The sequence below is a fragment of the Sceloporus occidentalis genome, unplaced genomic scaffold (genome assembly GCF_023333645.1).
Source record: "Sceloporus occidentalis isolate IW3139 unplaced genomic scaffold, rSceOcc1.0.p SCAF_58, whole genome shotgun sequence".
NCBI lineage: Eukaryota > Metazoa > Chordata > Lepidosauria > Squamata > Phrynosomatidae > Sceloporus > Sceloporus occidentalis.
In genome coordinates this window covers 5,999,055-6,022,359 of record NW_028317038.1, presented here as the reverse complement: position 1 = coordinate 6,022,359, position 23,305 = coordinate 5,999,055, and the positions used below count along the sequence as shown (strand labels likewise).

General features: G+C 43.5%; 1 protein-coding gene across 1 annotated transcript in view; it reads right to left on the bottom strand.

Moving 5' to 3' along the window:
• The window catches only part of LOC149287647 (fatty-acid amide hydrolase 2-like), a gene marked incomplete at its 3' end in the record, with an annotated part of 171,351 nt that overhangs the window by 61,388 nt on the left and 86,658 nt on the right, over positions 1-23,305 (bottom strand). The window contains exon 8 of the mRNA XM_089492661.1: positions 8,112-8,229. Coding sequence (XP_089348787.1) covers positions 8,112-8,229 — 118 coding nt within the window. The remainder of the gene's footprint in view (positions 1-8,111; positions 8,230-23,305) is intronic.

The following is a 23,305-nucleotide window of genomic DNA, read 5'->3' as shown; positions in this document are numbered from 1 at the left end:
CACCTATGACTTTAAGGGCCCGACGCTTCCTGCGACCCATCACTATGGCCCTGCGAGCGGCGCACATCCCCTACCAGTGGGGCTTTCCCTTTGCGCTAATAGTGAGACGGAGCCCTAATTCACACGTCATTCGTCATCTGAGCGATGTTCAGCCCTTCATCGAGGCGCTGGAGCTTCCAGACTGCACGGTGGAGGACTGGAAACCTAAATTTCTTGCTCCTGTACCTGCGGCTGACCCTTCCGGAGATTGGTCCCCGAGACCGCAGCGCCGAAAGCGGAATCGGCAGCAGGACGACGCACGTACATAGACTACCACTCCACAACGGCCTTCTCCTAGTGAGATGGGCCGTATTTACCACCTTCACATGTATCCTTCTGGGTTTATGTTCCCACTACGGGTATTCTTTTTCTAAATTGTTTTATGTTCGGTTTGCTGGTACCATGCTTGGCCCAGGTCTACCTCCTGGCTGCTTTCCGGGCCTTATTCCCTAAGTGGAGTTTACGCCTTGTGGGCGAATGACTGCCTCACTACTTTCGCTGGAGCATATGGCGCTCGTTAACACCTTACTCGCTACTGGCCTCGTTGGCCCCTGCGTTTATGTGCCCCCTGTGGGGTACCTGGAACGCTTCACTCCTCATGCTTCCTGGACGGTACCTGCGCGTCTCCTAGGGGACGTGAGTACTTGCCTGGGACCACGGTGCCATCTTGCCTCCGTTCGTCGGACCGGCTGCCTGCCATGTTCCAGACGTCCCGGCTGATTTTGGATTATACGGACACGTTTGTTTATTTCTTATTTTTTTCTTTTTGCGCCGAAGTTTTGAGTTGTTTGTGATGGGGGGGCTGTTTTGTTTTGTTTTGTATCGCTCCTCTGCTGCCGGTGGATTCTCCTAGTAAATTCATTATGCCTATACTGGGCTTATGGTGGTCAAGGGTGGGTTGCAGAGCACTGGGTTGGTGGCCTTTCCTAACTGCTGCGGGTGGGGTGTGCGGCCCTCTGGCATTCACCTTTTGATCCATGTTCATATTTCACACTATCTGTATTTCTGTTCCACAATTCCGCTTGTCCATAGATTTGCGGAACACCCCCGGAGCCCACTCACTTCCCTCTCTTTGAGGGGTGAAGTTGTAGTTTTCGGACCTCTTCGAGGTCCTTGGCTCATTAATCGATGCCCTGGCATCCAGTGTCCTTACTTTTGTTTTGTTTACATGTTTTTGATTTTCAGTTGTTTTTGTGCAGATTGTTGTTGCTCCAGAGTGGTCTGGGTTGTGGCGAGTTCCTCCGGATGTCCGTTACATGACGCCTGATTTGATTCGAGTGACCTCTCTAAATGTCAGAGGCTTGAATAAGCCCCAACACCGTTCTAAAGTCTTATACACTCTACAGTCCCTCCACACACACATTGCATTCTTGCAAGAAACACACTTTATACATTCCAAGGAATTTAAACTCACTAATAAATACTATACGCATGCCTTTTTCTCCAACTCCCCCAACTCCAAAACTAAAGGAGTAGCTATCCTCCTTCACAAATCGATTCCATTTCGCCCCCTGGACATCTGGAGGGATTCGGAGGGACGAGCTATTTTTCTGAAGGGTTATATAGGTAACCAAAAGGTTACATTCGGAAAAGTCTACTCTCCCAACTGTAACCAATCTGTCTTTCTGTGCAACGTGTTGGCCAAGCTAGCCGATTTCCGTGAGGGGTTGACTGTCTTTGGTGGGGACCTTAATATGATGCTTGATCCCGTAAGAGATTCGTCGGCGCGGTCTTCCCACATCCCCTTCTCCAAAATTAAGAAAGTTAGGAAATGGCTACATATAAACCAGCTTGTAGATGTTTGGAGGACCCAACGGTCAGGGATTACACTTTTTATTCTCATTTACACGATAGATATACCAGGATTGATGCTTTATTCCTTTCACACCATCACTTATTGCATTTACACACCTCGGCCATAGGCATTCAATCTTTAAGTGATCATGCCCCGGTGCACTTCACATTTAAACTCGCCACCTCTCCTCCTCGACCATGGTGTTGGAGACTTAATGAAAATGTCTTAGACAATCCCTCCTGCATGTCGGACTTATCACAGCACATACGTAACTATTTCACAGAAAACATATCGGAGGAAGTTCCGTTTCCTACGGTCTGGGAAACCGTCATCAGGGGTCACTTAATTAAGATGGGTTCCGTACTTAAGAACTTACATTTGGCTGATGCCATTTCGCTAACAAGGCAGATTCATCAGTTGGAACAAGCCCATAAATCCTCCCTGGCCCCGGCAGTGCTAGAACAGTTGCACTCTCTTAGGGAACAGCTGGCCTCCCTTTTGGACTCAACAACAAAACACTACTTCTTATTAACCAAGAAGGCGTTTTATGAGATGGGCGATAAACCCGGTAAAATGTTGGCCAGAGCACTCAGGGCACAAAGGGTGGCTACTTATATCCCCAAAATTAGGGACCAGGCTGGCTCGGTTCACTATGAGTCTAATCAGATTGCCAAGTGTTTCCATGCCTACTATAAGTCCCTGTACAATCTTCCCCCGCCTGAGCGTGCCACCCCCATGTATCATGATGCTTTAGAGGCGTATTTAATGAAACACATTCCGCGGCGTCTGGCTCCGGAGGCTAGGGAGACGTTAAATGCTCTGAGGAGGAAGTTGCGAATGCTCTTAAACTAACCCCAAACGGCAAGTCCCCGGGACCGGATGGCTTCACTGTTGGTTATTATAAGCGCCTGTTGCCGGTTGTGGGTCCACAATTGGTGTCACTTTTTAATTCCCTGGCTTCTGCTACAGGACTGGCCCCTCAAACTAATCTGGCCTATATCACGGTCATCCCCAAACCCGACAAAGATCTGGAAGAATGTTCAAATTACAGCCCGATTTCTTTGATTAATTCGGACGTTAAGCTTTTGGCGAAGGTCATGGCCATGCGCCTTCAGATTTACATCCCCTCGTTGATCCATGGGGATCAGGTCGGCTTTGTCCCCGGCAGGGAGGCCAGGGATAATACAATTCGGATCCTTAATTTATTGACGTATGCCCGCAATCATAAACTTCCCTTGAGGCTTGTCTCCATGGACGCCGAAAAGGCGTTTGATAGGGTGGCCTGGCCCTATCTGTTTCGGGTCTTGGAGACTGTTGGCATTGGGGGTAATTTCCTGAACTAAATTAAGGCCCTTTATTCTAATCCTTCAGCCCAGGTCAGAGTGAATGGGATCCTTTCGGATCCGCTCTGTCTTGAAAACGGTACCCGTTAGGGTGGTCCCCTGTCCCCCCTCCTCTTTATTCTTGCGTTGGAACCACTTACTAATGCGATTCGGGCCAATGAGGATATCACAGGTTGTGAGGTCTCGCGGGTTACTCATAAGCTGGCAGCATACGCTGACGATTTACTTTGTATACTCACAAATCCATTTCACTCCCTCCATCACGTAACTAGAGAGTTGGGGGCTTTTGGTGACCTCTCTAACTTTAAAATAAACATGCAAAAATCAGAAATGTTGGGGGTTAATGTATCAGCTCGCTCGAAGGCAATGATTATTGGTGCTTTCCCATTTCGGTGGCAAGCGCAGGCCATTAAATACCTCGGCCTATGGATCCCTGCGGACCTCTCCAAAATTGCCACGTTGAATTATGACACGCTTTTGTCCTCCGTGACCGCAGATCTTCGCAGGTGGGCGATGCCTCATGTTTCATGGTTTGGCCGTGTAGGGGTTCTCGTCATTGAAGGGACACCAGCGATTGGACTCTTTACGAGACTATTTTCGTGTATCTTAAATGTCTGCGAGGGCCTTTGGTGTTGGACCTGTTCGTTTCTCGGTCGAATTGTCGTCTCCCCGACTTCTCCAGTTGGCTACCGGATCCAGATTGCAAGGCGGTGGACGCGTTTCTTCAGCGCTGGTTTCCCCAAGGGGCGTATGCATTCCCTCCGTTTGCCATGATACCAAGAGTCGTTCATCAGGTTCGGCGACAGGGAGTCTCCAAAATTGTGTGTAGCTAAGATTTTACATCGCTATGTGAAAGTTACTACCCCCTTAAGAGCATCTAGATCGGGTCAACTTCTGATTTCTTATGCTCAACCACACAAACCGGTCTCAACTACTACTTTAGCATGTTAGATCCGGTGGATTTTAGCAGGGGTCGATTGTTCTTTTGGAGCGTCTTTAGTTGATATCCTACGGTCGCGGGAAGCCCTGTTCCTCACGCATCTTTTTCCTTATTTTCGGAGCGTTAAAACAGCAAAATATGAAGCCTCCTGTCATGTAGTAAAATTGAAAATTATGCTAGCTTTAGTGTACTTATCTTAATTTTAATAATGACAGGAGGCGAATATTTTCCCTCCCGGTCGCCTTTGTTTTTTGGGTTGTTTTGTTGGGGGATCTGGTTTTTATGTGTTTTAGTATATTCGTGGTTTTGCTGATTGTTCTATTTAACATAGAGCTATTGGTTGTTTTTCCTTATACACTCATTTATTTTTATGTTTGGTATTTTGGAGTAATTTTTTTTTTTTTTTATTCATTTGGAATTGTTTGTTCTTTTCAATACACTATTTCTGATCACCTTTGTTTATTCCCAGCATGATTTTGTTTTCCTGCAAGAGAGTCCAGGAGATTGCTGGTAGACCTGAGTGGGTTCTTAGTTTCAAGTTGGAAGAGTCCGAGTTCGTAGGACAAGTTGATTCAGTCTTGAGTTTGCGATATTAGGATCCAGTCTCGTCTGACGAATAGGTTTTGGTCCGTTCGAGTTTCTGGATGGCGGGTCTGTTCCGCTGTAAGAAAGAGGAGGAGTGGCTTGGAACAGTGGCCTTTATATATTAAGGATTTTTTTATTGGTTCAAAAGTTTAACTCTTTCAGTGCTGCTGTTTGGAGTGAGTAAAGAAAGATAAGCAAAATATGAAGCCTCCTGTCATTATTAAAATTAAGATTATAAATACACTAAATATACCATAATTTCTGTTTCAATCTGCATATTTTATTTAAAAAGGATTAGTGATACTGAATTGTGGCTTCAGGCGTCCTGTGTATGATTACTTTCCAGTCCATGTGTTACGATTAACTGTATCTTGTTTATGCTTTATTCCACTGTATATACCAGTCCTGTTCCTGCTTTCATCAATACAATCTATTCTTGTATACCAGCCTGGTGTGAGACTGTTATCTCTTGTCTGTACTCACCTGTCAATATGCATCTCGTAGTACAGACAGAGCCTCAGATGCCCCTGCAATTGGGCTCCTACCCGACAACAGCTGAGGAAGTATTCGAAACCTCTCAGTGGTGAGTAATTTTCTTCTTTTGTTACTCCTTTTCTCTATAGGGAGAGTGTTTTATATACTTTGATTATATGATAATTATTTGAGTATATATTTTTTGTATTGCGTATAATTATTGTGTTCTTTATTTAATTTTTATTTAGTTTTTTTATTGTTATATATATATATTTATGTATTTATTAAAATGATGTATTTTCATATTCATTTAAGCACTGTCTCGAGTGTTTTAAAGTTCAGACTCTGCATTAATTAACCCCTTCACGAAACAGCCCGCAAATGTACAGGCTCACGATGCAATGCATTCACATCAAAGCCCGTACATGTAGCTTCTTTTCCAATTGCTGAAATTGCCGCCATTGTATCCTTTTCTCTGCTATCAGCCACTTTGCAGTATCCACGGAAGCCTCATCGGTTCCTAAGTGTAATTGATGTTGCTGGCATGCCTCCATTCAGCGACACAACCCCCCCTACCCAGATTGCCTTGTGATTGCTCCGAAGAGCAACCACATCCAGACCCAGCACATAAACAAGTTGAGTTGGTGAGCAGCTCTGAGGAAACAAAATGACCCTCCCTCCCACCTAGCACAAGAAGAAAATGAACCACCTAGTAAGAGAAGCAAGTGAAGGAGCACACCAAATGACCCCCTCCCTTGAGAAGCAAAGGGCAAAATTTATCAGTAGCAAGAAAGCAGACCAAGCATCCTGACCCCCCCTTCCCTCCCAACAAAAGAAGTTGAGCAGCTTTGAGAAAACAAACCCCACCTAGCATGAGAAGCAAGAGAAAAAGCTGAACAAAATCCCCTTTCCTCCCGCACCTGAAACAAACACGTAGCTCAACCAAACGAAAGCTCCCCTTTTCCCCCCAGCATGTGAAGCAAACAGGTAGCTCAACCAAACGAAACCCCCCACACGTAAAGCAAATGTGTAGCTGGACCAAACAAAACCCCCTCCCCCTTGCACGTGAAGCAAACTGGTAGCTCAACTAAGCGAAACCCCCTCCCCCCTACACGTGAAACAAAGGAGTAGCTCGACCAAAGGAAACCCCCCTTTCCTCCCACATGTGAAGCAAACGTGTCACTTTTACAAACGAAACCCCCCTTTCCCCTACGCACCTGAAGCAAACGAATAGCTCAGTGAAGCAGCTCCATGAAACGAGCTCCACCTCTCTCTCCCTCTCTCTCCGGCACATGGAAACTAGCAGCACTGCTGCACAGTTATGACTGAATGAGGACCAGTAAAGTACACGGATGTGCAGCAACAAGATGCCCCGGGGAGAGAAAGATTGCAAAGCCTAAGGAGACGCCTAGCATTTATCACATGCCCACAAACCTAACGCCCTAAAAAATGGAAATGTAACACCCTGAAGGAGAGGATGCTGAAGGGAGGTATAAATATCCACTAAGACCCCTCCCAAAAATACAGGCTGTAAACAGCCTTTACATATATATATATATAGTTTTTGTATGAGCAAGTGGTAAAATTAGCGATATATATTCACAAAAATTGTTGCGTGGAAAGAGTTAAAATACTGAAATTTTTTATGCCCATGGAGTGTGCCTAGTTTAAAAAAAATTATGATTTGATCAGGTAAATCAAATTGGCCAGGTTCAAAGATGTCCTAAAAATAGGACATGGAGACAGGTTGACCAGAAAATTCCAAAAAATGCACACCTCGCAAAGGCTGCCTTTTACCTCCCAAATCACCTGACAAACCCATGCATGGGGGGTATCACTGTACTCAAGAGATGTTGCTGAATACATATTTGGGTGTTGTTTGACCAGGAGCTGTAAATTCATACCTAAAGTAAAATGCACGTGGGAAAACAAAAACACACAAAAATATACTACGTGTCAGGATTCAGCCCGAGGCCTGCTTTATATCCCTGCTTATCAATAACGCAGGTGTGAGTTCACTAAGTTACTTTGTCTGAAGCTATAGTTAATGTCCGACTCTTGGCTTTACCATTTTGCCCGCCTGTTACCTTTTTGACCTGGACTGCCTTTTAGATTTACCCTGTTGCCTTTTTGACCTGGACCGCTTACTGGATTTACCCTTTTATCTGCCTATTACCTTTTTGGACCTGGACTGCTTATTGGATATACCCCTTTTGTTTGCTACCAGTCCCAAACCCTTTTGGATTGTTACCTGATTGTTACTATTCTAAATTCATACTCCCCAGCAGTCTGTATACTTGACATGCCTCCTACTCTGCTACTTATGGTGAGATGTATCTGTTTTGTTTAATATACATATATTCAAACATTCAGCTTTTGTATAGATTGTGAAGTGTGTTTCTATCACTGTGTGCGTTCTTACACTCCTGCACTCTGGACTCCAACATCCAGTAAGGGCTGAGATATGATGAGCCTGACACTACAGCAAACTTTGAAAAAGACTGGTGGTTAAATGCACCATGGAAAAAGTATTTGAAATACCCTGTGTTGTCTATTTTTCAAAAATATATGATTTGATTGGGTAAATTTAATTGAAATCAAATTATAGCCAAACAACAAAAAATTTTAAAACCATAAGCAGCTCTGCCCTTAAGGGGTTCATCTTATTTTATGTGGTATGCTAAATGTGTTCTCATTCAGTGGATTTTGGGGTTTAACTTAGCTTAAATCTATTTCAATAAAGTAGTGCTAGATTTCTTTCTATATAGCTATTATAATACAAGTTTAAAGAGCAAAATTGTTTACTTTGAATGCCACTTTATGCTTATGATCTAGGAGTAGGAGGAGAATTTACAAAACTATACTCATAATGGTTATGTGTGTTATAAATCTGATAAAAGTTTCATAAGCATCACATCATTAACATGTTTCTTACTTTTCTCTGTGCTAGAATCAGCTCTTTATCCATCCGAGACACAAAGAGACCACCCCCATCATTTTCCATAGAAAAGTATCGAAGATTACTTAAGGAAACCTTCTTCTCTAGAGAAAGCCTGTAAAAAGAAAATTACCAATTATATAGGCATAAGGTAGACAGCAACATGTACACATGCAGTTTTTTTCACATACAATTAAGCCATCTCTGTATAGAGCACATACAGTAGTTCTGCAACCTGGGATAGAATGTCCTAAGTGTTAAGGACATTCTATCCCAGGGTATGTTCTATACACAGATGGCTTGAAGGACTTGGGTGCAGGGATCCTGCAGGTACCCGTTGTTTTTAAATTGTATTTTATGCATTTGATTTTTTTTAAAGTATTTACTTGAATGCTTCTCCATTGCTCTATATGAGAATTAATACTAGAAGAAGTGAGTGCAATACAAGTATCATCTATTTATGCTTATTCCTGATATAGACAATACTGTACTGTGCACTTTATTCTGTTTTTCTCCTCGTGAGGTTCTGATCCTTTGTGAAAGAGAACTGATCCTGCTACACAAGCTGGAGCGTCTACTTTATATCTTACACAGAGTGTTTTTACTGTTGGACATTCTTTGATAAATTTTAGCACACCTCTTTTCTTATTTTGTATACAAATACACCGTTAATAGTCCACATTTTGAAGATGAATTTCCTATAATACCTACTCCTCTATGTCTACCTCAGTCAGTTAAGTGATCTGCAAATTTCATGCTGAGCACTGGAATATGATGTCATATTCCAGCGTTCAGCAGTGAAGCACCGTGCACCGTGGCAGAGCAGGGAGACAGAGGCCTTGCACTCCCACCGCAGGACTTCTATACAAGGTAACAACTTCAAAGGGGGAGAGGGTAGATAGTGAGGAGGAGGTAGATAAGGCAGAAGAGAGGGAGAATGGGTAGATAGGAAAAAGGGGGAGAGGGGGTAGCAAGAATATTGAAATAAAGAGTCAGAATGAGAGAATTAATGGATTGATGTGTGGATGCATTGTGTGAATGAGTGAGAGAATTAATGAATTTGTGATAACGCATTAATGAATATGTGTAAATAATTTGTGTGAAAGAATAAATGATTGTGTGAATTAGTGAGGGACTGTAAACGTGTTTGTGTGAATAGTAGGTGTATAATTGATTTGTGAAATTATATGTTGGCAAAGATGATATGAGCAGGATGTTTAAGCATTGGGGACAAAGATGGCACAGGTAGCATGTTTATGGGACAAAGATGGCGTACGCTTGGCTGTTTGGGGACAAAGATGGCACATCCTATGTATGTGTAATTTGGGTGCTGGTCAGGTTCTATGTAGCCAATGTGGATGCCAGGGCTGGCTTTGGGGTGTGCAACCTGTGATCTATGCCTGTAATTTAGTGGGTTTTATCTATACCTTTAATGCGAGTTTATATGCGATTTCCAATTGATCTATACCTGCAAAGCTGGGTTTTTGTGATATTCTGTTGATCTCTATCTACCATGCTATCTTTCCATACATTATTTATGTTTACGTGCAAATACAGGATTTGTATGTCTTATTCAGTTGATCGATAATGTGAGTGCTGTTTCCATGTGTTGTTTATTTGATCTATACCTTCAGTGCTGAGTTTACATGTGATTTCCAGTTGATCTATACCTGCAATGCTATGTTTCCATACATTTTTTATGTATACCTGCAAATACAGGGTTTTTATGTCTTATTCAGTTGAACGTGCTGTTTCCATGTGTTTATTTGATCTATACCTGAACTACAGGCAGTATGTAAAAGAGAGGTGTGGTTTAGTGACTGAGGTGCCAAAGGGACTCTGGGGATGATTACGGGGGAGAGGACCTCTCAATCTAACGGTGCAGTCAGAAAGAGGGAAGACTGTACTGACTCTCACAGTCTTCCCCTGATCTGCAGTCAGTGTGGCAAATTTTTTTTGGTGTGGTAGCGAAGGGAGTGATTGCATGCTAGGGAGTGTGGCACGTGACTCAAGGAAATGCTTGGTTAGGGTTACATTTTTTCACTAAAAAATATATTGGCTGCAGGGGCTAATATTTATATATATCGGCAGCAGGGTCTAATATTTATATATATATTGGCAACAGGGTCTAATATTTATATATATCGGCAGCAGGATCTAATATTAAAGAATGAAAAATAACTGCCAGTTCATCTGTTATTTTTAATCATATTTCAATTATAGTCTTTGCTTCGAAGAGATAAGTACATATTATATATAGTGCATATGTAGCCCCCAACATCAGCAGTCTCGGGTCCCATGAAGGGGGCGGCGCTTCTGCACGCCGCTCCGGCACCTTCTCCTCCTGCTGACTGTGTGCAGGAGGAGAGGGGAGGAGTGAGTGCAGAGGATTCTCTGGCGCCGTTGGGGGCGGTACGGAGGGTGGATCTCCAGACGTGACGTCAGACGTCACGCCTGAGATCTCTATAAAACCCCCAAGCTCCTTTATGTTGGCGCTCACGTATTCTGAGACGCTCTGTGTCTTACACAGTGTTCCCAGTACTGTGCTCTTATCCCTACTTTGACCCTGTATTTGTACATGTCCCTGACATGACCTCAGGATAAAGCAGGGCAGACTTAAGATTCCTGGTAGGAACAGTGGATTCCTTAAACGGAATCTTAATACCGTCACAAAAACCTTGCTCTAGCAACAGTCCCATCTCCTTGTTCCCATAACTCCTAAGCCACGTCGCCATCGTGCTTATGTTTCCAGGAATCAAGCCTCCAAATTATGTTCAGACATAGCTTGGCAGAGATCCAATGCTGTTAAACTCCTGCTAACCTCCAACAAAGTGCCACAAAAGGGGGAAGGCGTCCTGTTTATATAATAATCTCCATGGACCACACCTTCCTGTTATCCATTGCCTGCCTCCACTACACCACATGGTTTTTCCTAATAGGCTGTTCACTTCAGCTTGACCCAGTCATTCAGCCCCTCTGTTCATTTTGGCCTCTGGGGCTCTCTCTCTATATATCGTTTTTCAAACTAATTAACTATGTAGCTATGTAACCATCTAGGTTACATAGTTACATTGCCTTTAAATCAGCACAAAACATGAATTTGACTATATGGATTCTAAGTTCCTAATTACTCGTTTACATCCTTGCCTAAAATAGACAAAACGTTTTACAACTTCAAGGAACATCTATAGTATCACATCAAGGAATCTAGAAATTTTCTTAGATTTTCTTAGATGGTTACTTGGAAAAACATAATATTGGGGGATATAATCTTTAATTATGGGGAAAGAGCTTATTGATCCAAGGAGAAATCTGACTGCCATTTTGGGGTCAAGAAGGAATTTTTTCCCTGGTTAGTGCAAAATTGGAAAGAGCCAAACTGGGGTTTTTTGCCTTCTTTTGGATCAACAGCAACAAATTAACAGATATAAGAAAGGCTGACCTCGATGGCCGCATATCTTTTTTTAACCTATGTAACTATGTAACTTTAATTCAGGATTTACCCTCAGACACCATTCTAGTTACTTTGGATGTCTTTGGATATCTCAATATCATGGTAAATGTATAAAAGTAATTGAGTGGACCTTTACAGTGATAGATATTTTGACACACTACCAGTAGCGAACCTAAGGGGGGCAGTCCGCCCGGGTGCCCCTTGCCAGGGGGGTGCACGGTGAGCCAGCCAAGCAGCTATCTATTCAGTTTGATGGCCGTCTAACACGGGCCCCGAGCTTAGAGCTGTGGAGCTCACACTGTGCAAGAAAACTCTTTTCCTACCCAGGTCCCTGCTTCTCCCGGGTGGAAAAAGTTTCCTGACACCATCCGGCCGCATAGACTTCTGCATGGCCCCAGTGACGCCCACCCGGCCCCAGGACCAGTCAAATCTGCAAGAGAGGTAAGGGGGAGAGTGAATTGGTGAATGAGTGGGTGTTTAGGGGCAGAGGTGGCACACGCAGGCTGTTTTAGGGGCAGCAGTGGCACAAACAAACAGGCTGCTTCAGGGGCAGAGGTGCCACAGGCAGGTTGCTAAATGGGAAAAAGTGGCACAGGCAGGTTGCTAAAGGGGCAGAGGTGGCACAGGTAGGCTGTTTCAGGGGCAGCAGTGGCACGAGTAGGATACTAAAGGGGCAGTGGTGGCCCGGACAGGCTGTTTTAGGGGGAAAGGTGGCACAGGGAGGCTTCTAAAGGGGTAGAGGTGGCACAAGCAGGCTGCTAAAGGGGAAAAAGTGTCACAGGCAGGTTGCTAAAGGGGCAGAGATGGCACAGGTAGGCTGTTTCAGGGGCAGCAGTGGCACGAGTAGGATACTAAAGGGGCAGTGGTGGCACAAACAGGATGTTTCAGGGGCAGATGTGCCACAGGCAGGTTGCTAAAGGGGAAAAAGTTGCACGGGTAGGCTGTTTTAGGGGCAGAGGTGTCACAGGCAAGTTGCTAAAGGGGCAGAGGTGGAACAGGCAGGCTGTTTCAGGGGCAGAGGTGGCAGAGGCAGGCTGTTTCAGGGGCAGAGGTGGCACATGCAGGCTGTTTCAGGGGCAGAGGTGGCACAGGCAGGTTGCTAAAGGAGCAGAGATGGCACTGACAGGCTCCTAAAGGGGCAGAGGTGGCACTGAAAGGCTCCTAAAGGGGCAGCGGTGGCACAGGCACGCTCCTAAAGGGGCAGAGATGGCACAAGTAGGATACTAAAGGGGCAGTGGTGGCCCGGACAGGCTGTTTTAGGGGCAAAGGTGGCACAGGGAGGCTGCTAAAGGGGCAGAAGTGGCACAGGCAGGCTGTTTCAGGGGCAGAGGTGGCAAAGGCAGGTTGTTTCAGGGGAAGAGGTGGCAGAGGTGTCACAGGCAGGCTGTTCCAGGGGCAGAGGCGGCACAGAAGTGGCACAGGCAGGCTGTTTCAGGGGCAGAGGTGGCAAAGGCAGGTTGTTTCAGGGGCAGAGGTGTTTCAGGGGCAGAGGTGGCACAGGCAGGCTGCTAAAGGGGGAAAAGTGTTTTAGGGGCAGAGGTGGCACACAGGCAGGTTGCTAAAGAAGCAGAGATGGCACTGACAGGCTCCTAAAGGGGCAGAGGTGGCACTGACAGGCTCCTAAAGGGGCAGCAGTGGCACAGGCAGGCTCCTAAAGGGGCAGAGGTGGCACAAGTAGGATACTAAAGGGGCAGTGGTGGCCCGGACAGGCTGTTTTGAGAGGCAAAGGTGGCACATGGAGGCTGTTTCAGGGGCAGAAGTGGCAAAGGCAGGTTGTTTCAGGGGTAGAAGTGGCAAAGGCAGGTTGTTTCAGGGGTAGAGGTAGCACAGGCAGGCTGTTTCCGGGGCAGAGTTGGCACAGGCAGGCTGTTCCCGGGGCAGAGGTGGCACAGGCAGGCTGCTAAAGGGGGAAAAGTGTCACAGGCAGGTTGCTAAAGGGGCAGAGGTAGGCTGTTTCAGGGGCAGCAGTGGCACGAGTAGGATACTAAAGGGCCAGTGGTGGCACAAACAGGATGTTTCAGGGGCAGATGTACCACAGGCAGGTTGCTAAAGGGGAAAAAGTGGCACGGGCAGGGTGTTTTAGGGGCAGAGGTGGCACAGGCAGGCTGTTTTAGGGGCAGAGGTGTCACAGGCAGGTTGCTAAAGGGGCAGAGGTGGCACAGGCAGGCTGTTTCAGGGGCAGAGGTGGCACAGGCAGGCTGCTAAAGGGGCAGCAGTGGCATGAGTAGGATACTAAAGGGGCAGTGGTGGCACAGGCAGGCTCCTAAAGGGGCAGAGGTGGCACAGGCAGGCTCCTAAAGGGGCAGAGGTGGCACAGGCAGGTGCCTAAAGGAGCAGAGGTGGCACAGGCAGGCTGTTTCCGGGGCAGAGGTGGCACAGGCAGGCTGTTTCCGGGGCAGAGGTGGCACAGGCAGGCTGTTTCAGGGGCAGAGGTGGCACAGGCAGGCTGCTAAAGGGGCAGCAGTGGCACAAACAGGATGCTTCAGGGGCAGAGGTGCCACAGGCAGGTTGCTAAAGGGAGAGAGCTGGCATAGACAGGCTGGTAAAGCGGCAGAGGTGCCACGGGCAGGCTGCTAAAGGGGAAAAAGTGGCACAGGCAGGCTGCTAAAGGGGGAGAGGTGACACAGGCAGGCTGCTAAAGGGGCAGAGGTGGCACAGATAGGCTGCTAAAGGGGCAGAGGTGGCACAGGCACGCTGCTAAAGGGGCCTACCACATCAACATCAGGACTAGTTTTGGGTGCAGACCAAACACACTGCAATGGATTCCCACATTGTCCACACCTATGAATGTTTATATAAACAGGTGAACCTACTGATCCTACGTGTTTAAGACAAGTGGCTGCATGCGCAATGATGGTTGAAGCAGTACAACCTATTGTTCTTTCCCATGCTCTAATTTTACATACATCACACCAAGTTATACACGTGTTAAAGAATCTTACCACTCAACATATGACAGCGCAAAGACGAACAGGCTATGAGACTATTCCTACCTCTACTGACAATCTCACTATCAAATATCACTCACCACACACGGGCCCTGCCCAGGCCCTTAGTAAAATGTTGCTCTATAAAGCTGAGGATAATGGCGATTCACTCAGGATCTTCGTGCAGTGAATGTACTAGTACAACCTTTAGCTCCAGTAGTGCCAGACATTACTTCTATTATTACTGTCATACCAGCAAATGCTACACATTTTACTGTTATTGATCTAAACAGCGCATTCTTTAGCATACCGGTACACCCGAACACAAGGCCTCTGTTTGCGTTCACATATAAAGGGAGTCAGTATACGTGGACTAGATTACCACAAGGTTATTGTGACTCCCCTACCGCCTATTCCCCAGTAGTCAGACAAACCCTGATGGCCTGGCGCCCGCTCCGTGGCTCTGTTTTGCTGCAATATGTAGACGATTTGTTGCTTTGCAGTACTACAGAATCTGATTGTATCACAGATACCAAAGACTTATTGAATTATCTTGCTGCTACAGGACATAAAGTCTCACCTCACAAGATTCAGATTGCACAGCAGTCTGTCAAGTACCTAGGATTCCTTCTTCGGCCAGGTGAAAGATTGTTGTCACCAGAACGGGTAAAAGTGATTGCCAATTACCCTAAACCGAAGACCAAAGCAGCCTTGCTTTCGTTCCTAGGGGTAGTCACGTACTGTCGCCAATGGATCCCGAATTGTTCACACTGGGATAATATCCTTCGACAAATGACATTACAAGCACAGCCAGATATGCTGCACTGGACAAGCTTTTAAGGAGCTCAAAACGGCTCTGTGTAATAGTCCAGCACTTGGACTGCCTAAGTATGAACTGCCTTTTCCAGATCCAGATCCAGATCCCCTGCAGCATGGTCCCGTCGCTAGCACTACCCTACCTTGATGGAGGTCTGTGAAGTCCTAAAATGAGCACATTGGCTTAAAACAATTCTCGCATGGAAAGAGTTAAAATACTGGCATATTAAATGCCCATGGGGTGTCTACTTTTAAAAAATGTATGATTTGATGGGGTAAATTGAATTGGCCGGGTTCAACAATGCCCCAATTAACACAGGGGGAAGGATGGCCACACATCTAATTTCCAATTAGAAAAATGCACACGTACCAAATGTGGCCTTTTAGTTCCCCCAAAAAATGACAAACCCATGCATGTGGGGTATCACTGTACTCAGGAGATGTTGCTGAACACATATTGGGGTGTCGTGCGACAGCGGCATATACCAGGAGCTGTAAATTCATACATAACATAGGTGTGTGGGGGAAAAATACACATTAAAGAATACTCCTGCAAACTTTGAAAAAATTCTGGTGGTAAAGTGTGCATGCAAAGAGTTAAAATACCAGCATTTAAAATACCCTGGGGTGTCTAGTTTTCAAAAATATATGGTTTTGTTGGGCACACTGAAATGGCCCGGCTCAAAGATGTACCAAATAGGGCATGGGCAGTGGATCCCCAAATGCCAAAGTTCAACATTGAAAAATGTGCATGCCCCAAATGTGGCCCTTTTGCCCCCAAACAGCCAGGCAAAATCATTCATGTGAGGTATCGCTGTACTCAGGAGATGTTGCTGAACACATATTGGGGTGTTTTGTGACATATACGAGAACCAATTAATTCATACCTGAAGTAAAATGTGTGTGAAAAAACAAATGCAAAAAAAATGACTACCATAAAGTTTGACAAAGGCTAATGGTAGAATTAGTGCTTGGAAAGGGTTAAAATACTAGCATTTGGAATACCCTGGGCTGTCTAATTTTCAAAAATATATGACTTGATGGGGTAAATTGCATTGGCCGTCTTAAAAGATACCCGAAAGGGCACATGAGGGGAAGAATTACCAGATTTGGAAAAAATGGCTTTGAAATAGCAAAACGCTACCTGTACTTATTGCCCCATAATGTGTAGAAAAAAGCAAAAAAACATAAAAACATTGGGTACTTCTAAACTCAGGACAAATAGTAAAATCTATTTAGCGTTTTTTTTCATTACCTTTTATAGATGAGTAAAAGATTTTTCAACTAAAAGTTAGAAAAATTCACCATATTTTATACTTTTTTTTAATAGTAAATAATATGATACAATCAAAACAATGTCATCTAAAGAAAGCCCTTCTTGTCCTGAAAAAAACAATATCTAATGTGTGTGGGTTCAGTAAACGGGAAAGAAGAAAATTACAGCTAAACACGAGCAGCGCAGAAATGTTAAAACGGCCATTGTCACGAAGGGTACAAAAAGTAAAATCAGCCTTTGTCACGAAGGGGTTAAAAGCGAATCACGTGCATGCTTTTGAATATTGACAGATACAATGTTTGTAAACATTGTATCTGCCTATATTACCCTGTCTCCCTCCTCCTCACTCGTGGTTGTGAGTTGGAGAGAGACAGAACACGTTGTTGCAGAGAGTCCCGAGCGAATTCTATTAAAAAAAATTAAAAATAATTATTAGCAGTATTTGACCCTAAGGGGTTAATTCTTTTTTTTCCCCTAAAATTGTGGGTGGGTGGCTGTGGGTGGGTTATTTAGTGGGGAATTGATCAGTTAGTGGGGAATTGATTAGGCAGGGATTAGGGTCTAGGGTTAGGTAGGGCAAAAAAATAAATAAATATACATATATATTAAAAAAAAATATATATATATGGATAGGTTTTATACGGTGGAAGAGGCATATAAAATGTTGGTGTCAGACACTGACACTGCGTCAGACTCTGCCACTGACACTGCGTCAGATTTTGATGTGGGCCAGTTCACCAGCAGCTCTGATGATGCTGCACCCCCAATTAAAAGGAGCCGTGTTGCTTCTTCTACTACTACTACTCCTGATCCCTCTGATGAGTGGATCCCTGCAGCTGGCACTTTTCCAGATGTTCCCCCCTTCACTGCCAATTCCGGCATTCATACGGATGTCGCAGAATATACCCCAAGCCAGTTTATGGAGCTGTTCATGGGCAATGAGTTTTGGGAGACGTTAGTTTACCAAACTAACTTGTACACTGCCCAGGAATTTAGAAATAAAGCCAAAGCAAACAAGCAAAAGGCATGGACTCCCACTGATGTGTGCAAGTTAAAAACATTCTGGGCACTCACCATGATAATGGGGATAATAAAAAAGCCCACTTTAAAGTCGTACTGGAGCACAGACCCCATTATTTCAACCCCAATTTTCTCCAACACCATGCACAGGGCACGGTATGCACTCCTCCTCCCCTTTTTACATTTCAATGACAATACCCAGTTCATTCCCAAAGATGACCCCACATATGACAGGCTTTTTAAAATTCGCCCCCTTATTTCTCACTTCCAAACTAAATTTGCTGCAGTTTATACCCCCAAGCGAGAAATGACCGTATTTGCTCGATTATAAGACAAGGTTTTTTTCATAGCAAATGCTCTGAAAAATACCCCTCGTCTTATAATCGAGGTCGTCTTCTAATCAGACCTCAAAATGTCTGCTGGGGCCATGCTGCTTACCGGGCTTTGGTCGCGAGCAGCAGGAAAACAGGAAGCTAGAAGAGTGTCACATAACTCTGCCTCCCCCTCCTTCCTCTGGGGGCGGGGCCAGAGAAGTTGCTCGCACAGCCGGGCCCCTGCATAAGTCTGCAAGTGAGAGATCTGCAGTTCAGGTAAGGGGGTGGGGGAGGGTTTCTGAGTATGTGTGATTAATGGAATGAATGAGTATTTAAATGTTTGTGAATGAGTGTGTGTTAGTATGGATGTTTAAGGGGGGTGGTGGTGGTGGTAGCATGGCATATATAAGGCATTTCTGGGGGCAGAGTGGCAACCCTGGGGGCAGATGTGCATAACTGGGGGGGCAGGTTGGCAAATAAAAGGAAATAAAAAAATATATATTTTTCTCAATCATAGCTTTTATTAAATATGAAAATATTGTTTACATTAATTAATATTTACTAGTAAAACTTTTTTCCTATAGGGTAGTCTTATATTCAGGCTTTTTGTTTTTTTCCTAAATTAATATTCAGATTTTGGGGGGTCGTCTTATAATTAGGGTCGTCTTATAAATCGAGCAAATACGGTAGTATTGATGAGTCCCTAATGAAATTTAAAAGCCGGTTAGGGTTCAAGCAAAACATTCCCTCTAAACGCTCCCGGTATGGGGTAAAATTTTATAAATTATGTGAGAGCAGTTGTGGCTACACATATTCCTTCCGGGTTTATGAGGGGGAAAGATGCCAAGCTTGACCCACCAGGTTGCCCAGACCATCTGGGCATAAGTGAAAAAATTGTCTGGGACCTTGTTTGCCCCTTACTGAACAAAGGGTACCACTTGTACATGGACAACTATTACACAAGTGTCCCTTTGTTCAAGTTGTTGTTTTGCATGGACACCTTGGCCTGTGGCACCATAAGGCAGAACAGAATAGGGCTCCCAAAACAGATTAGGGAAACCAAATAAAAAATTGGGGCATCCTTAGCTTTACGCCAACAAGAACTTTTTTAAAATATAGGGACAAGAAGGATGTGTGCATGTTAAGCACAATTCATGATGAAGCCACTGTTCCTGTTCAGGGCAAAACACAGGTCCAGAGAAAACCAACCTGCATCAAGGCCTAAAATAGGCATATGGTGGGAGTGGATTTGGCCGATCAATTATTGCAGCCATACCTCATAATGAGAAAAACAAATACATGGTATAAAAAGGTAGCCACTTATATAATGCAGATTGCAACTCACAATGCATTCTTACTTTTTAAAAAAATACATCCTGCCAAAAAAACCACATTTTTATCTTTTCAGTTTTTGTTACTCAAGGAAATCTTGGCTCCAGCTGAACAAGGCCCTTCAGTCATAATTCAGGAAGAACGTTTCCCTTTCAAATTTCCTCCAACCTCCAAAAAATCTAAAACACAGAAATGGTGCAGGGTGTGTTATGCCAAAGGGCACAGGAAGGACTGTTCTGGTTGCCCTGATAAGCCCGGTCTGTGCATTGGCAACTGTTTTAAGGAATTTAATACAGTTGCCAGTTACAAAAAATAATTTCATTTTTTCTTAATCTTTCTTAATCGTTCTTAATCTACTGTTCATCAATATATATACTATTATGGGGTAATTTACAGTGGGGGGGGGCTTCCAAAATGTCCCAAATGGGATATGGGCCCAGTAAACCAATTTCTGAAAACTTGCGCATGTTCCAGTTATGGCCTCATGGCTTCCTCAAAAAATGCATGAACCATGCATGTGAGGCCTTGTTGGAATCAGGGGATGATGGTGAACAAAATATGGTGTTTTCTTCCACTGTTGCACTTATGGTGTGCAAGAAATTCAATGCAACATTAAAATGTTAAAAACACAATAAAATAATTTCCCTGTGAAGTTTGGCAATCATCAGTGAAGAAATGGCTGGCTGAAAACTGTCAAAACTACCCTAGTTGAACACCTTGACTTGTCTACTGTTCATAAATATATACTTTTATGGGGTACTTTACAGTGGGGGGCTTCCAAAATGTCCCAAATGGGATATGGGCCCAGGAAACCAATTTCTGAAAATTCCAGATTTGAAAACTAAAATGCGCATGTTCCAGTTTTGCCCTCATAGCGTCCTCAAAAAATGCTTGAACCATGCATGTGAGGCCTTGTTGGAACCGGGGGGTGTTGGTGAACACAATTTGGTGTTTTTTTCTGCAGCTGCACATATTCTATACAAAATATAATATGAAATCTAAAGCAACATTGCAACATATGCAAAAAAATACCTCAAAATTTGGCAGCAATTGGCGATAAAATCCCTGTTTGAAAAGTTTCAAAATGACCCTAGTTGTACACTTATCTACTGTTCATAAACATATAATTTTGGGGGGATAATCAGTATCTGTGACAACTATTGCAGTTATTAGACTACCATGCCAAATTTGAAAAAAATTACATTTCAAAAACGTGATGCATGCCTTGCAATATTTGCCCTATACTGGTCAAAATAGATGAAAATCCTGGCCATGTTGGGTGGTTTCCAAATCAGGGCAAGTTAATGAATATATTTTGGAAAATGTTTTCCCATTGGTTCAATGTGTGTACAATTTGTATGTATAAAAAATCTTTTTTTCCCCCACTTTTTCCAGTTTATTTCAAACAAAACAATGTACTACCCAGCTTAATATGGTTTCAAATGAAAGCCCTACTTGTGCTGAAAAAAACAATATATGATTTGTGTGGGTGCACTAATTGATAAGAGAGAAATTACAGTTGAAGAAAGACATGGCAAACACACAAAAACTGCTCTGGTCCTTTAGCGACACCTTAGTATCAAAATCCCGGTCCTGAAGGGGTTAAATAACAACTCTTTAACCGCATTCTTTAGTGGGAGACTACTGTTCCACATTATATAAGGTAACTTAAGTGACATCCTGCTTTAGATTGTAGGGAGAGGGGGAACCAACAAAAAGATAATAAAATAAATAAATAAAAACACTTAGATGTGCAACATATGTATCCTATGTTTTACAATGACTAGTGTCTGTCATATTAATTTATTATCTTAAATAACAACTCGCATTCTTTACTGCTGAAACTACTGTTGCACATTATAAAGGTGTAAAAGTGACATTCTTATCTAGCCCTTTTACTTTCCTTTGCTCTTTGTGCAAACACTGAAACCACATACATACATGTATTGTAAGCATCGAAGACATCTAAAAATACAAAACAAAAAAAAACAGCTTACAGTTTTTTTTATTATTATTTTTACCACGAGTAGTGCTTCTATATTTTCCTTTTTTTTTTTTTTTTACTCTTTTCCTCCTTTCTCTTTTTATAATTATTACGTTAAACTATATATAGTGACATATTACATGTTTTATACAGTGCCTTAACTGCAAATTCTTACTTTTGTGTAGATTCTTTTTATAATGATACTCACATCTCAAGCTTTATTGTGAATACCAGGCTCTACCCTATTAAATATCTCTAGGATATTAGCTATTTAGTGAATAAGCCCCATCAATGTATATAATACTTATACTCTTACTTATAATTAAAAAAACGCTACATACTACTTCATGTATGCATACGAGTTGCCCCCCCCCTCAACTGAAATTTAGAATTTTTTTTATGGCTTTTGGTAGATATTCGTTAGATCCGGTTAGATCAACTGTTTTTTTTTCGTTAGATCTATCACGCAGGAGGCGGCATTCACAATCCTATTTTGTGTGCCGGGGGTGGGTATACATATGAGCTGGCCCCCCTCAACTGAAATTTGTAAATTTTTTAATGGATTTTGGTAGATATTTGTTAGCTCCGGTTAGATCAAGTGTTTTTTTCGTTAGATCTATCACGCAGGAGGCGGTATTCACAATCCTATTTTGTATGCGGGGGATGGGTATACATACGAGTTGGCCTCCCCTCAACTGAAATTTGGATTTTTTTTTTTATGGATTTTGGTAGATATTCGTTAGATCCGGTTAGATCAACTGTTTTTTTCGTTAGATCTATCACGCAGGAGGCGGTATTCACAATCCTATTTTGTGTGTGGGGGATGGGTATACATACGAGTTGGCCCCCCCTCAACTGAAATTTGGATTTTTTTGAATGGATTTTGGTAGATATTCGTTAGATCCAGTTAGATCAACTGTTTTTTCATTAGATCTATCAGGCAGGAGGCGGTATTCACAATCCTATTTTGTGTGAGGGGGGATAGGTTTTATTTCCTAAATGCTTTATTTCCTATCTTTTAGCTTTGTATAGCGTTTCCAGGGCCGGCCTTAGGTGTTCAGGTGCCCTGTGCGGACCACCCCCGAATTCCACGGAACAGAGGTAGAGGTCAGCGGGACATAAATTCCAAATTTCAGTTGGAGGGGCAACCCATATGTATTGCTATCCCCCGCACACAAAATAGGATTGTGAATACCGCCTATTGCAATATCTCAGTAATTAGACTAGATCTAACAAAAATTTTGTCTGATCTGATCAAACTTGATCTAACACAGAGCTATCATAATCAGTAACATTTTGTTGAAATTTTTGTTGAGGGGGGGCTGTTAGCCCCTCCTGAAAAAGATTGTTAATATTGCCTATTTTAGAGTAGATCTAACGAAAAAAACAGTTGATCAAACCTGATCTAACAAAGATCTAACAAATGCAATGATCTTTTGTAAAAATTCTTAATATGGGGGGCTAACCCGGGGGAGGTTAAAATATACAGAAAGGGATTGAAACTTCTTCTCCAAGCTCTCATCTGATAAGACAAATATTGCATAATTATCACATTTGAATGTTCCTGCTGTAGGTGCATTTGAATGAAAATTTGTGATAACTGTGAAGAACCATGTCTGATCTTCACTGTTATTATTATTATATTTATGTGTACCCTGTTTGAAAGTGGCTGCAGCCTTCAAAGAGACGATCCTATAATCTGGCTGGGGCTGTTAATCAGCCAGCACAGCCCTGTCTGCTCAGACGGCACCCGCACTACAGGAGGGATAACACAGGTGGGGGAAACCCATCGTATCCCTTAATCCCCTCACCTGATACATCCCCTGTATACCGATGGGAGTTGTGAGGGGATGTGGCTGATGGGATTTGTGATGGGATGTGGCTGATAGGATTGGGGGTTGGGTTCGGTGCACAGTGAATGGAGATTGTATATAAATTCTGTGTGTTTGTAATAAAGGGAGTTCTGTTTTAACCTCAAAGCATGAAGTCCTGTCTCATGATTGAGGGAAGTGCTGGTCTGTGACTGCTTTCTTTGGACAGCCGCAGCGTGTCCTCTTACTGGGAGAGG